Source organism: Mauremys mutica, chromosome 10 (assembly GCF_020497125.1).
Source record: "Mauremys mutica isolate MM-2020 ecotype Southern chromosome 10, ASM2049712v1, whole genome shotgun sequence".
Taxonomy (NCBI): Eukaryota; Metazoa; Chordata; order Testudines; family Geoemydidae; genus Mauremys; species Mauremys mutica.
The window spans coordinates 10,025,111-10,038,435 of NC_059081.1; the positions used below are offsets into that span (position 1 = coordinate 10,025,111).

A 13,325-nucleotide genomic window follows, 5' to 3' on the forward strand; every position below is an offset into this window, starting at 1 on the left:
CCAAAACAAACAAGACTCCCATAAAAACCACAAACAAAACCAATCAAAGATATTATGATATAAACAGGATTATATGCACAGCAATGCACATTTTCAGATTTTTGTACAGTGAATTTTAAGACATATATATTAGGCATTGTGAATTGCCTTTACATGAAGGACTGGAGCAGTTTCAAAAGAACATCTCCGTATTTCATGTTTGCAGTGTTGTTGTAGCTGTGTCAGACCCAGGATAATAGAGAGACAAGGTGGGTGAGGTAATATATTTTATTGGACCAACTTCTGTTGATGAAAGAGACAAGCTTTCAAGCTACACGGAGCTCTTCTTCAGGTCAGGAAAAGGTACTCAGAGTGTCACAACTAAATATTAGGTTGAACAGATTGTTTAGTATACTATAGCATATTCTTTTATACCTTCAAAAGACAAGCCTGGGAGCTCAAATTCATAACTGTGCTAGACACGAAAAATCATGGTCTTAATAAAGACACTGGATTTATGGCTATTAGAACAATCTGTAAGCCACTAACTCCCCTTTTTGTCCTATGACTGCAGGGGTATTAACAGGCCATTTCATCTTGAATGGTCCCTTAAAATGTGCGTGAACTACTTACGCTAAACAAAATGTTCCACCTTGTATTTAGCTGTGACAGTCTGAGGGCTAGTCTACACTTGAAGTGCTATATCGGTGCAGCTGTGCCACTGTAGCAGGTCTGGTGAAGACACTATGCTGATGAGAGAGAGCTCTCCCATTGGCATAATAAATCCATTTCCAAGAGAGACTCTCCCACTGACATAGCGCTGTCCACTCCAGCACTTAGGTCGGTGTAACTTACGTCATCTGGGGGTGTCATATTCTCACACCCCTGAATAATATAAATTATACTGAAGTAAGTGGTAGTGTAGACCTGGCTTGAGTAACTTTCCTATGCCTGAAGAAGAGCTCCAAATAGCTCAAAAGCTTGTCTCTTTCACTAACAGAAGTTGGTCCAATAAAAGATATTGCCTCACCTACCTTGTCTCTCTCAACTTCATAACAGAAGTTGACCAAATTCTTTGCTACTACATTAAAAAAACAAAAAACAAACAAAAAACCTCATAAAACTCTACTTGTGTAAGTCTTAGGAGTCAAAAAATCTTCATATTTGTCTGAATACACATTTAGCTGATCTGACGGTATTCAAGTTTCTAGGTTACATTATAATGAGCTTAAAGCATGCAGAGATTTCCAAACCCAAATATACAAATGTCAGTTAGGAGAATGGGAAAAATGCCATCATATGGAGAAAAGAGTGATATTGGCATATTTAGAGAAGTGTTATATCCATGAGTGAAATAATGCAATCAGTTAGCTGCCAGATAATTTGATTTCTAACAGTTTATCAACAATGCAATGCTCCTTTACATTAACAAATTTAAAGGGTATAAAATCCTGCAAACTCAGGATTTCACACCTCAACTGCTAGAACAGGGCCTCATCCTCCCTGATTTATCTAACCTCGTTATCTCTAGCTTGCTTCTTGCTTGCTTATATATACCTGCCCCTGGAAATTTCCACTACTTGCATCCGAAGAAGTGGGTATTCACCCACGAAAGCTCATGCTGCAAAACGTCTGATAGTCTATAAGGTGCCACAGGATTCTTTGCTGCTTTTACAGAACCAGACTAACACGGCTACCCCTCTGATACAGTAGCAGTGTAGTTATACTAGATTGCAAGATCTCTGGGGCAGGGCTGTAATAGTGTTAGTGTTAGTAAAGCACCTCGCACTATGAGGCACTGATCTTGGTAGATACCTCTAGGCACTACTTAATTGAGCCAGGCCTGAATTTGGACTATGATCTAGTTTTGCTGCCATTTCACATTAAGGTTCATATCTATTTACTCTCTGCTATTATCCATATGTCTCCTATTAAATAATTGTGTGTGAATTATATTTTTCCCCAGGTGGACTAGCCTGAATTTGTCTAGACAGAATCTCATTTTCTTACTTTTTCCCCATATTTCTAATTATTTAGGTTGGTATAAATTTTCTTCAATCCACCCTGGTGCTTGCAATTCCTAGTTTAGGCCCCAATCCTGAAATCAGATCTGCAAGGGCATACCGTTATGCCAGTGCCCATAGTCTTTCATGAGACTCCATTAGGGCATAAGGATCCACCTGCACAGATCCGATTGTAGAATTAGGGGTTAAGTTTGAATTTCATTGATGTGCTGTTTAGATGTGTTAGTGAGATAAATAACACTGAATCCAACAGTCATTTTGGTGCACCCTAATACACAGCTTACCCCAATTTAACATACTGCCATTTATCAATTAAATTTCCAATCATTGTGACAGAACTGAAGCCAGTCTGAAATAAATACATTTTCAGAGAAACTGGAATACTGTGCAGCACAAGCAATTAATTTTATGATAACTGCATGTGGTAAAACAGAGTCTATTACCTATTGATATCTATGGCATAATGAACTGAATATATTCTTCAATTTGTTCAAATGATAATACACCTCTACCCCAATATGACGCTGTCCTCGGGAGCCAAATTTTTTTACCGTGTTATAGGTGAAACCGCGTTACAACAAACTTGCTTTGATCTGCTGGAATGCGCAGCCCCACCCTCCCGGAGCACTGCTTTACCACGTTATATCTGAATTTGTGTTGTATCGGGTCCCGTTATATCAGGGTAGAGATGTAGTTTATAATGAGCTTAGCTCATGTGACAGATGACTGTAAATTCATCTGAGATTTAAAAAAAAAAGTAAATCCAAATCATAACATTCAATGGGGATTATTTTTTTATTTAGATCACCATTGTTATAAAACAATACTAGCAGCTTATAAGAGTAGTTTACATTTGGTGGAACTGTGCCTATCCAAGTCATATCTAGCAGTCACCAGCAGAAACCAGATCTCTTTCCCGCCTCTTTGTTTCCTTTTGCCTTAAAGACAAAAAAGGAACAAGTGGCTGACCTGTCACAATACCTCACCATCTTTTATAGCATCTCAAAAGCAAATTTAAACCTGGATCCTGCAATTGGATCTGTATAGGAGAATTACAAGGAGTCTCATTTGAGTCAGGGAGAGGTGATAGCAGATCAGGGAGATTTATGCAAAGTACATATAATGAGGTTGCTTGTACTAGTAAAATACCCATACCCACTGAGGAGGTTCATTTAAAGATTATATGTGTTTTAGGCATGGGAGTGTGGGTCATTGTTGAGGGAAATGTGGACTTTGAGTGGGGATCTGAAGGAGCAGAAGGAAGATGCATGATGCACAACATCCCAAGGGGCAGCAGCAGATTAGTCAGAGGAATTTACAGAAGGATACAAGGGGTGAGTGGAGAGAGAGAATAAGATTGAATCTATAATTTGTAATGCTGGAAAACAGCAAATAGAAAAAGAAGATTTATTTAAAAAAAACCAATGAATTTAAATCTTAACTTGGAAATATGAAGTGGATACTCGTGTGGGCAAGTTAATGTTACTATGAGAACTTTAACTTCTGTGTTTCCTGACATTTTACAGCCTTAATGCGTTTAATGTCATTGGGCTGTTAATGTCCTACTTTTGTTGTTTGATTTAAAAAAGGGGAAGAAAAACTAAGGGCGTGGCTACACTTGCAGATGTAGAGCGCTGTGAGTTAAACCCACCTTCGTAGAGCACAGCAGGGACAGTTCACACTGTCAGTTCACACTGACAGCTGTTTGCGCACTGGCATGGCCACATTTGCAGCAGCATTGGGAGCGGTGCATTATGGGCAGCTATCTCAGCATGCAAGTGACTGCAATGTGTTTTTCAAATGGGAGGGTGGAGTGTGACAGGGAGTGTGTTGTGTGTATTTCGGGGGAGAGAGAGGGGGTTTTTGGGGGGCTGAGAGCATGTCAGCATGCTGTCTTGTAAGTTCAGACAGCAGCAGACCCTCCCTCTCCCCCCCACCTCTCTCACACACACAGCATTCCACACTAATCTGTCTCGGAGCACACTTATCTGTCTTGGAGCAGATAAGCAGCGGGCTGTCAGAAACAGAGCTTTCAAATGGCATATCCAAATTCCTACAGTGACTCATAAGAGTGGCCACTTGACTTAAGGGGATTATGGGACGTTTCCAGAGTGCAGTAATGGAACACCTTGTCCCCACTGGTGCCGTGGCACTCCAGTGGGGGCGCAGCAAACGTTATTCCACTCACCCAGGTGGAGTACCAGCAGTGCTGTAGTTGCAGAATCAGAGCGCTCTATGTGCCTTGCCAGTGTGGATGGGTAGTGGCTAGTGTGCCCGGGGCTCCTTTATTGTGCTGTAACTCGCAAGTGTAGCCAAGCCCAAAGTAGTAATGACTCACCAGAGGCGAGTGTTAAGGACCATGCACATGACACATTAACAGTCTTTGCACCAGTAACCTTTGTAGATGTAATTCCTCAGGGGTGCAGCTCCAGCAGGGTTAGGAACACTGGATGCGGTACAGCAGACAAGAGTCCCCACAGGTAAAACCTGTCTACACCGCAGCTTCCACTGTTGGCTACCCCCAGTGGAGCTGAAGCGGGGCTGGGGTTGCTAGCGCAGAGGAATGCACGTCTCGGAGACCTGCTAGCACGGAGGTACTTACCGGAACTGAGCCCAGACCTTGAGGTTAACAGAGGCCAGACTGTGAGGTGCTGGGAGCAAACGGTGCAGGTGTGCGCACACGTGTTCCGGCAGCGGGGGAGGGAGCCGCTAAGCGGCCAGCGCCCGGGCTGCAAAGAGGGTGTTGCAGACCCAGCCAGGCGCTCCCCACTTGCCCAGGCTCTGGGGGCCAGGTCGGGGCCCGGACAACGGGCTGCGCTCTCAGGCCGTGACCGAACGCGGCAGCCAGCCCGGCTGAACACCCGCCGCAGCACACACGTCAGCCGGCCAGGGCCACCTACCGGGCAGCGGGGGATCCAGGGCTGCGGCCTCTGCCATGCTCCCGCCGGCTGGGGGGACAAACCCGCCCGGCTCAGGCTTTGTCCGTCACCAGCAGCCCCGCCCCTCCGGTCACGTGAGAGCAGCGGCACCCTCACGTGGGTTTGTTTGTGTGCGGAGGAGCCGGGCGCTGTGGTCACGCGCTCGCCGAGCGGTTCTCGGGCTCCGGCCAGCAGCGGGGGGTTGGTCGGGGTGGGGCAGCTCCAGCATAGCTCCGTACACAGTGGAGAACCCCGCTTGCCCCCAGTAGGGAGCCCAGGGAGTGACCGTGGGGAGGGGCTCTGAGTGAGGGAGACCCCCCCACCCCTAGGGGGTGACCGTTGGGGAGGGGCTCTGAGTGAGGGAGACCCCCCCACCCCTAGGGGGTGACCCTTGGGGGGCGGCTCTGAGTGAGGGAGACCCACCCCCCAGGGGGTGACCGTTGGGGAGGGGCTCTGAGTGAGGGAGACCCCCGCCATCCCCAGGGGTAACCGTTGGGGAGGGGCTCTGAGTGAGGGAGACCCCCCCACCCCCAGGGAGTGACCCTTGGGGGGCGGCTCTGAGTGAGGGAGACCCCCGTACCCCCAGGGAGTGACCGTTGTGGGGGGGGCTCTGAGTGAGGGAGACCCCCCCCCTCGCCCCCAGGGAATGACCGTTGGGGGGCGGCTCTGACTGGAAGTAGCTGGGTGGCTGGGAGGCAGGGAGGGAAGGTGCCGGCCGGTGGGCAGGGCCGGCCGGCTCGCGCATGCGGCTGGGCAGGCCCGGCAGAGGCGGTGTGATTGTGAGTTTGGCGTCGTTTCCCCGGCCCCCTCCCCAATGCCCTAACAGGGCACGGGCCCCTCAACCGCCCCGAGCGCTGCTGTCCCCGAGCCCGTCCTGGCCGCCCGGAGGCAGGTCCCTCGCCGCCCCCCGCAGATGGGTCTAGGCTGGAGCAGCGCGGAGGAGCGGGAGTCCCTGCTACCACCGCCGCCACGGGGGGCGGCGGGGGGTCCCGTTGTGCCCCAGCTTCGGCGGGGCCTTACCCCGGCGGCGGCGCCCCGGCTGGTGCCGGTACTGGGCCGGGTTTACGGGCGGCGCTGGCTCGTGCTGCTGGTCTTCTCGCTGCTGGGCTTCGCGCAGGGCCTGGTGTGGAACAGCTGGGGCCCCATCCAGAACTCGGCCCGCCTGGCCTTCGGCTTCTCCAGCTGGGACATCGCCTTGCTCGTCTTGTGGGGCCCCATCGGCTTCCTGCCCTGCTTCGCCTTCATGTGGCTCATGGATAAGAGGGGTAAGTGGGGGATCGGGGGGTCTGGAGCTGTCGTGGGGTGGGTGGCAAAGGGGTCCCAGGGCAAATGACCGGCCCTAGGAGAGGCTTTCTGGCAGGCACGGGCTGCGGTTGAACCCTGGGGCACTGGCGGGTCGAGCGGACTCGCCTGGCGTCCTGTGGGACACACTGTATAAGGCAGTGGGGGCTGGGGCTGCAAGGAGTTTTCATAACATCTCTGTTCTCCTTATCCCGCTCTCCCCATTCATATTTGTCACTTTGCCTGCTCACCCCATTAGCACCTCTTCCCATCTCTTCTTTCTCTCCCTCGCCATTCCCTTTTCTCTCTAGGGGTCACATGAGGACTCTGACGTACTTCTCTGTGTTTGTTGTTTTTCCTTTAGTTGGATTTCATTTTTGGATGACTGTGGTTTGGCGCTAAACCATATATTAAGATTTCTTTGTTCCTATAAATATATAATACTACTACTACCTACTATTATGTAGTGCTTTTCATCCTTAGATCTCATTATAACTAACCCATTTCCATTTATGCTGAGTTGTCTTTCAAGATTGGTTGAATGAGGAAATATCTTAAAGATGAAATGAATGATATTTTAAATATATAATTAAAGCAAATGCACAGCAGAAGTCATTCACAACAAAGGATGTTTAAAAACTGTCTTAACAATACCTTTACAATTAAGGGGATTTACGGAATTTCCCACCCCAAATCTCGAGACCTGTAGGTAAGGATGTAGAGAAGGTTTAGTGTTTCTAACATGTCCATTTGAAATATTGGGTTAATCTTTGAGACCATTCTAGTATCAATGTGAGGCTTGCATAATAAAAGTTCCTGAAAATAGGAAAATGTTATTACAAATTGGAGCATTTGTGGTAGTTTCAGTGCCTTGAAAAATTTTAAATTCATTTTTTAAAATGGACTAGCTATCAAGTTCGTGGTATCTTTGAGGAAATTTTAAAATAATCCCTGAAGTTGTGAATTTAGATTATAAACTTTTTGAGGATTGTTTTCTTACCTATATTTAAAATAGTACACTTTGTGTGCAAAAAGTCTAATATCTACAGTGAGTTTGTGCAAGGCCTGTTAAGCACATGAGCACTCCCACTGAAGTGAATTGAGGTTACTCATGGATAAAGTTGAGCATATGTACGTTTGCAGGACTGGGGGTTTTGTCTCTAGTTATTTCATTTATTCTAGGGTTTAACTGTTTGCTTATCTGAAGGAAAGGGAAAACAATAACTAAGTAATTTGAAAATATGTACACATTGTAAAGCACTATAATTGTTTTCATTAAATCTCAAGATGTCTTTGGGGGACAAAAACTATGCTAGTAGCAAGAAGTCCTATACTGTCATAGGCCCACTCCCAAACAGTTTACAGTCTTAAATTAAAAATAGTTTCTCTAGACCAGTGGTTCTCAAACTTCTGTACTTTGGAGACCGCTTTCACATAGCAAGCCTCTGAGTGCGATCCCCCCATATAAATTAAAAACACTTTTTAATATATTTAACACCATTATAAATGTTGGATGTAAAGCGGGGTTGGGGTGGAGGCTGACAGTTTGTGACCCCCCTCATGTAATAACCTTGTGACCCCCTGAGAGGTCCTGACCCCCAGTTTGAGAACCCCTGCTCTAGCCTATTGTGCCATTGTTGGTATAATAATGTTAATTGTTCTGTAATTAAAAGTTGTTGGAATCCTGTTGGCTGTTTTCCCTTCTACAAGCAAAGAACACTACAGACGCTCTCCGGGTTATGCAAACCCGCCTTACGGAAATCTGCATTTATGCAAAAAGTTCCGTAAGCTTTTTTTCTTTTTCTTTTTGCATAATTGTTGGGTATATGTTCCCGACTTATGCAAAATTCAACTTGCATAAGTCAGGAAGCATCTGAATTGTGTTTCCAAATGCAATAAATTCCCATTGAACTTGTGTGCAAAGAGTTTGGACTTGGACAGCATCAGCACGTGCAATCCAGAATGTGTCTAACTGAGAATAGAGTGAACAGTGCATCTTATTTGTTATAGTCTTCCACCTCACAGGCACAATTAAAATGTTACTTTCTGCTGCAGCTGCATGTTCTGAAAAACATCTACTAGATTATGTGAATCAGAAGTGCAAGGAGAAGACACAGCAAGTCTATTTTTGAACATAATGCAGGCCTATGCCTTTTAATTTTCCTGACATATTGAAATCAAATCCTGGACCTCATCAAGTGGAATGTTATGGTGTTTCACCTGACAATTAGCATTTCATCTATATCTTTTTTTTATTAAAGTTGATGAACTGAAGACTCTTTCTTGAATGTTAAATGCACTACTGTTGTGGTCCTGACGTATGAACCTGAATATCAACACATTTTGTTCATGGTGAGAGGCATCAGGAGTAGCATCACATATGATAGGATAATAGATGGCTTTTTCTTTTGCTGCAAGAATGGCCTTTTGCCCGCTTTTACCACATAATTCAGTAAACTCATTCTGACTCTCTCATGAGAGGTAATGTACCTGTCCTTGCGTTGTTCTATCCTCTACCTGCTTCTGTTTACTCTAGCCAAATGGCCCTGAGTTATGTTGTCATAATGATCTAGTAACTCAAGAGTTCCAAGTTGCCATTGTATGGTTCATCAATCAGACTATCTCCTTGAAATGCTATGCCTTCTGAAGCAAGATGTAAGATATCCCAAGATGTAAGATATCCCAGTATTGCTGTCCATCTTGCAGCTTTTGTTAATATTCGTTTTTGGATCTTACTGTGTGTTCTCCATCCACATCACAACACCTACTCTGATTCCTTCCACTGGCAGTAGTGGGTTTTATGGTCTATGCTCTTTTTATGTTCAGGAAATTTGTGATGTAGGTTGAGACATTTTTTCAAAGCTGGAGAATAGTCTTCACTTTTTGCCAGTGTACTGCATTGTTTGTTTGTCCTCACCCTCAGAAAATAGTCAACATGGGAAGCAGTACAGTGCTAGGTGGGTAGCCCTTCAAACAAGCGTATCTCTTGTAATCTCTTCTCTATTTTTGGAAGTCGTACATTTGAGAAGAAATTCAGGAAAATTATGGCCGCAACATCTTTTTGGCACAGACTTCACCAGTGTCTGCATTTCTTTTAAATTCAGTACACCAGATAGAACAATTTTTTGATGAACAGAATCTGTAATGTGTTTAGGCCACAATTGTGAATCAGTTAAAAAAGCGTGAATCAGTAAATAGAAGCAGGAGAGATTAGTGCTGCACTTGCAAATCTTCCACTGAGCTTGGTGGTGATAGACTCTTTGAAAGTCATTAGATTGGAATCATACAATTCATATGCCTGTTTTCATTCATCAATTTCCACGGTCTCTATATTGAAATCACCTTCACCTTGCTGTTTGTGTTCACCCAGTTCCCCAGTTTGTGCATTGCTTGAACCAGACTGTTGAGAGGTTTTGTCTGTTTGGAAGAATTAGAGGATTTATTGTTGTCCATTAGCCAGAAACTTGAGGAGTTTGCTTCTTTTCTTTAATCTGATTTGTATTTACAGCCAGACATGTCAGTATGGTACATATATGAATAATACACCAGTGACAAATGCCCTGTAAGCATTCTGGAGGTACTGTACCCTGTCCCTGTGATCTTGTCTCAGCCCTTCTAGACCCGCCGGAGGACCAGCTCAATGTTCCGTCTCTGGGATCAGTTATTAACTCTCAGATCTTCTAGGCTGTAAAGTTTTGGGGATCAGCCAGACCAGTAAAGCGTTCTGTTAGCTCCTGCCTTGTAACTTCGGGTGCTTTAATGCTATGCTGCAATGGCTCAAAGCTCTGACACCAGTTGCCAGCCTACAAGTATAAAGATCTCACCCTGGCTTTTGTCAGCCTAGTGACGCCTTGCAGGGTGACCGCAAGAGCACTTCTGGTTCTGAGTCTCCCCAAATCTTTCTATCTTGAAATCTTAACTACCAGGAATTTGAACTTTTCCCTTCTGGTTTGTTACCTCTGAAGGAGTGAAACCTGCCCCTGTTATCAGTATGCTTTGGGGTACACACTCCATGCAGTGTGCACACCAGAGACCTGCTTGAGATAAACATAAAATTATTTAATAGAATAATTATAGATTCAGAGATGAAATAGTAAGGAAAATCAAACACATACAAGTTACACAGAAAATAAACATAAAGATGCAACTTCAGGCTTCACACTTCTATATTGTTGCCTCTGAACCGTTTCCCAGCATATCCTCTGCTGTCAGTGCCTGGATGCTAGCCCTCAGTTTCTGGATGTCCTTCACTTCAAACCCCTTCTCCTTTAAGGGTTTTCAGTTTTTCTTTCTCTCAGACTATGGTGATTTTCAGGGTGGGGGAAATTCCTTTCTCTTAGGCCCTATCTATACTGGCAAGTTTCTGCACAATAAAGCAGCTTTCTGCGCTGTAATTCTCGAGGTGTACACACTGCCAAGCCACGTAGTGTGCAGAATCTACGCATTTATCGGCGGCTGAACAGCTGTGCAGAATTAGAAAGTGTCCAAGAAGAACTAAGGAGGACTTTTTGCGTGATGTTATGATGCTCTCTGCCACCGAGAAACAGGAATGGAAGGAGTAGCGGGACAGCGAGAAGAGGGACCAAAAGGAGAACGCGGCATGCTGGAATGAAGCCACAGAGTGGCTCTTGACGGTTATGGAGCACCAAGCAGACACACTCTAGGTGATACTAGCTCTGCAAACTGAGCAGCTCCGAGCCTGCCCTCCCCTTCAGCCGCTGTCGCAAAACGGTTCCCCCCTGACACTGCCAACACACTGTTATCAACCTCCTGGCTCTAGTCTATCCCTGCGGCTTTCCAATCCTCCCCCTCCACAGTCCAGCACTGCGGACTCCCACTACCCACTGCACTCAACACCCATCCCTCTGCAGTTTGGCCCTGCTGAAGCACAGTACCTGCTGCATTGTACTCCGTAGGAGAAGGTTGGATATGATCCCAGGCCTTACACAAATCTTTAGCTGTCCCAGAACCCCTCTTCCTCCTGGGACCTTCCCTTCCCCTGTCCCCCTCACTGCTGTTTTTTTTTTTTGGTTTTACTCTCTTCTCTGTTGTTTCTTAATAAAAGAATTGTGTTGGTTTGAAAGCAATCTTTATTCTATTAACTGAAAGCAAAAAGAACCCTGCAAAGCAACATACAATTATGTTTAAACCCACATATTACATCGTCTGCACCAATCACCTTGCATTACACTCCTGAGCATAGTAACAAATATTAGTGGCTTTCAGCTTCAAATTGCTGCCTCAAGGCATCCCTGATCCTTATGGCTCCACGCTGCGCCCTTCTGGTAGCCCGTGTCTCTGACTGTTCAAACTAAGTCTCCAGGTGCTGAGCCTCTGCGGTCCAGCTCTGAGTGAAGATTTCACCCTTCCCTTCACAAATATTATGGAGCATACTGCACGCAGCCAGCTCCAGATTGCCATCGAGGCAGCTCCAGCAGGATTTTAAATGGCCAAAAGCACACTCAATAGTTACTCTGCACTTGCTCAGCCTTTTGTTGAACCGCTCCTTGCTGCTGTCAAGTTGCCCCGTGTATGGCTTCATAAGCCACGGCATTAAGGGGTGGGCGGGATCTCCCAGGATCACAATGGGCATTTTGACTTCCCCTATGGTGATCTTCTGGTCCGGGAAGAAAGTCCCTGATTGCAGCTTCCTGAACAGGCTAGTGTTCCGAAAAATGCATGTGTCATGCACCTTTCCAGACCAGCCTGCATTAATGTCAGTGAAATGCTCACGGTGATCCACAAGCGCCTGGAGAACCATTGAGAAATACCCCTTGCAATTAATGTACTCGGTGGCTAGGTAGTCTGGTGTCAGAATTGGAATATGTATGCCATCTATCACCCCTCCGCAGTTAGGGAAGCCCATTTGTGCCAAGCTATCCACAGTGTCACGCACGTTGCCCAGAGTCACGGTCTTTCGGAGCAGGATGCGATTAATGGCCCTGCAGACTTCCGTCAACACGAGTCCAACAGTCGACTTTCCCACTCCAAACTGGTTAGCGACTGATCAGTAGCAGTCTGGAGTAGCCAGCTTCCACAGTGCAATCGCTATGCGCTTCTACAACGGCAGGGCAGCTCTCATTCTCGTGTCCTTGCACCGCAGGGGTGGGGTGAGCTCATCACACAGTCCCATGAATGTGGTCAGCACCTCCATGAATGCCACAAGCAATCTCATGTCGTAGCTACAACGCATGGCGAGATCAAGTTTTCAACTAGCAATAATCACACCTCAGATTAACTTCATTGGTTATGATACTGCCACTGCGTTGCACTGCTCTTGCCTTTGTAGTTTAAGGAATAACTACTCCACTGCCACTTGTGACATGTTGGTCAGCGCGAGCATCGTACTGGTCAACAGTTCAGGATCCATTCCTGTAGCCTGAAGAGGCAGGGTGCGCAATACACAAAACTGTTGAAAGATGGCACCAAAGGCATATGGAAGCACAGGGATTGCTGGGATGCGAAGCAATGCATCATGGGGCACTGGGACAGGACTCAGGATGCCCCATGACCCCCTCAGTCTTTCCGTAACTCTTAGCAGCAGAAGAGAAAGAGGTGCTCTGTGGGATAGCCTCCCAGAGTACACTGCTTTGAATACTGCTGCAAGTGCCGGAAGTGTTAACCCACTGTTGTGCAGGCAGTTGTCATTGTGAACACACCACAGCAGTTTCCCTTTAGTGCTACTCTGCCAGTGTAGACATGCCCTCATTAGTTTTCCAAGACTGGGGATTTCTTTTCAGTTTCAACATTTTCCCATTAACTCTAAAGGTCCACCATTGTCTTTTCCTGGCAGGACAATGAATAAGTACTTGAAGTTAGTTTCATGCATACAACTGGCTTAAGAGGACTGCCCCTCCCTGCTGTGAGATGTACTTGAAATTGTAGTGCGAGTCATGAGCATACTATACTACGTAGCAGGGATCAGTAACTTTTGGCATGAGGCCCACCAGGGAAAGCCACTGGTGGGCCAGGCTGGTTTGTTTACGTGCAGCATCCACAGTTTCGGCCAATTGCGGCTCACACTGGCCGCAGTTCGCCATCCCAGGCCAATGGGACTTGGGGCTTTAGGCATTGGACGGGAGCCGGAGAGGCAACTTGGGCATAGTTTGACTTCTGTTTTGGG

The 13,325-nt window shown here is 46.3% G+C and overlaps 2 protein-coding genes and 1 pseudogene across 2 annotated transcripts in view; 1 reads left to right on the forward strand and 2 right to left on the reverse strand.

The window, feature by feature from the left end:
- Positions 1-5,345, reverse strand: part of HSPBAP1 (HSPB1 associated protein 1) — a 58,247-nt gene extending 52,902 nt beyond the window's left edge. The window contains exon 1 of the mRNA XM_045032270.1: positions 4,904-5,345. Within this exon, the coding sequence (XP_044888205.1) occupies positions 4,904-4,940 (37 nt within the window). The 5' untranslated portion in view covers positions 4,941-5,345. The remainder of the gene's footprint in view (positions 1-4,903) is intronic.
- Positions 5,346-5,624: 279 nt separating this feature from the next.
- The window catches only part of SLC49A4 (solute carrier family 49 member 4), a 125,135-nt gene continuing 117,434 nt past the window's right edge, over positions 5,625-13,325 (forward strand). The window contains exon 1 of the mRNA XM_045032271.1: positions 5,625-6,186. Within this exon, the coding sequence (XP_044888206.1) occupies positions 5,835-6,186 (352 nt within the window). The 5' untranslated portion in view covers positions 5,625-5,834. The remainder of the gene's footprint in view (positions 6,187-13,325) is intronic.
- On the reverse strand, positions 12,347-12,475 carry LOC123343462 (annotated as a pseudogene).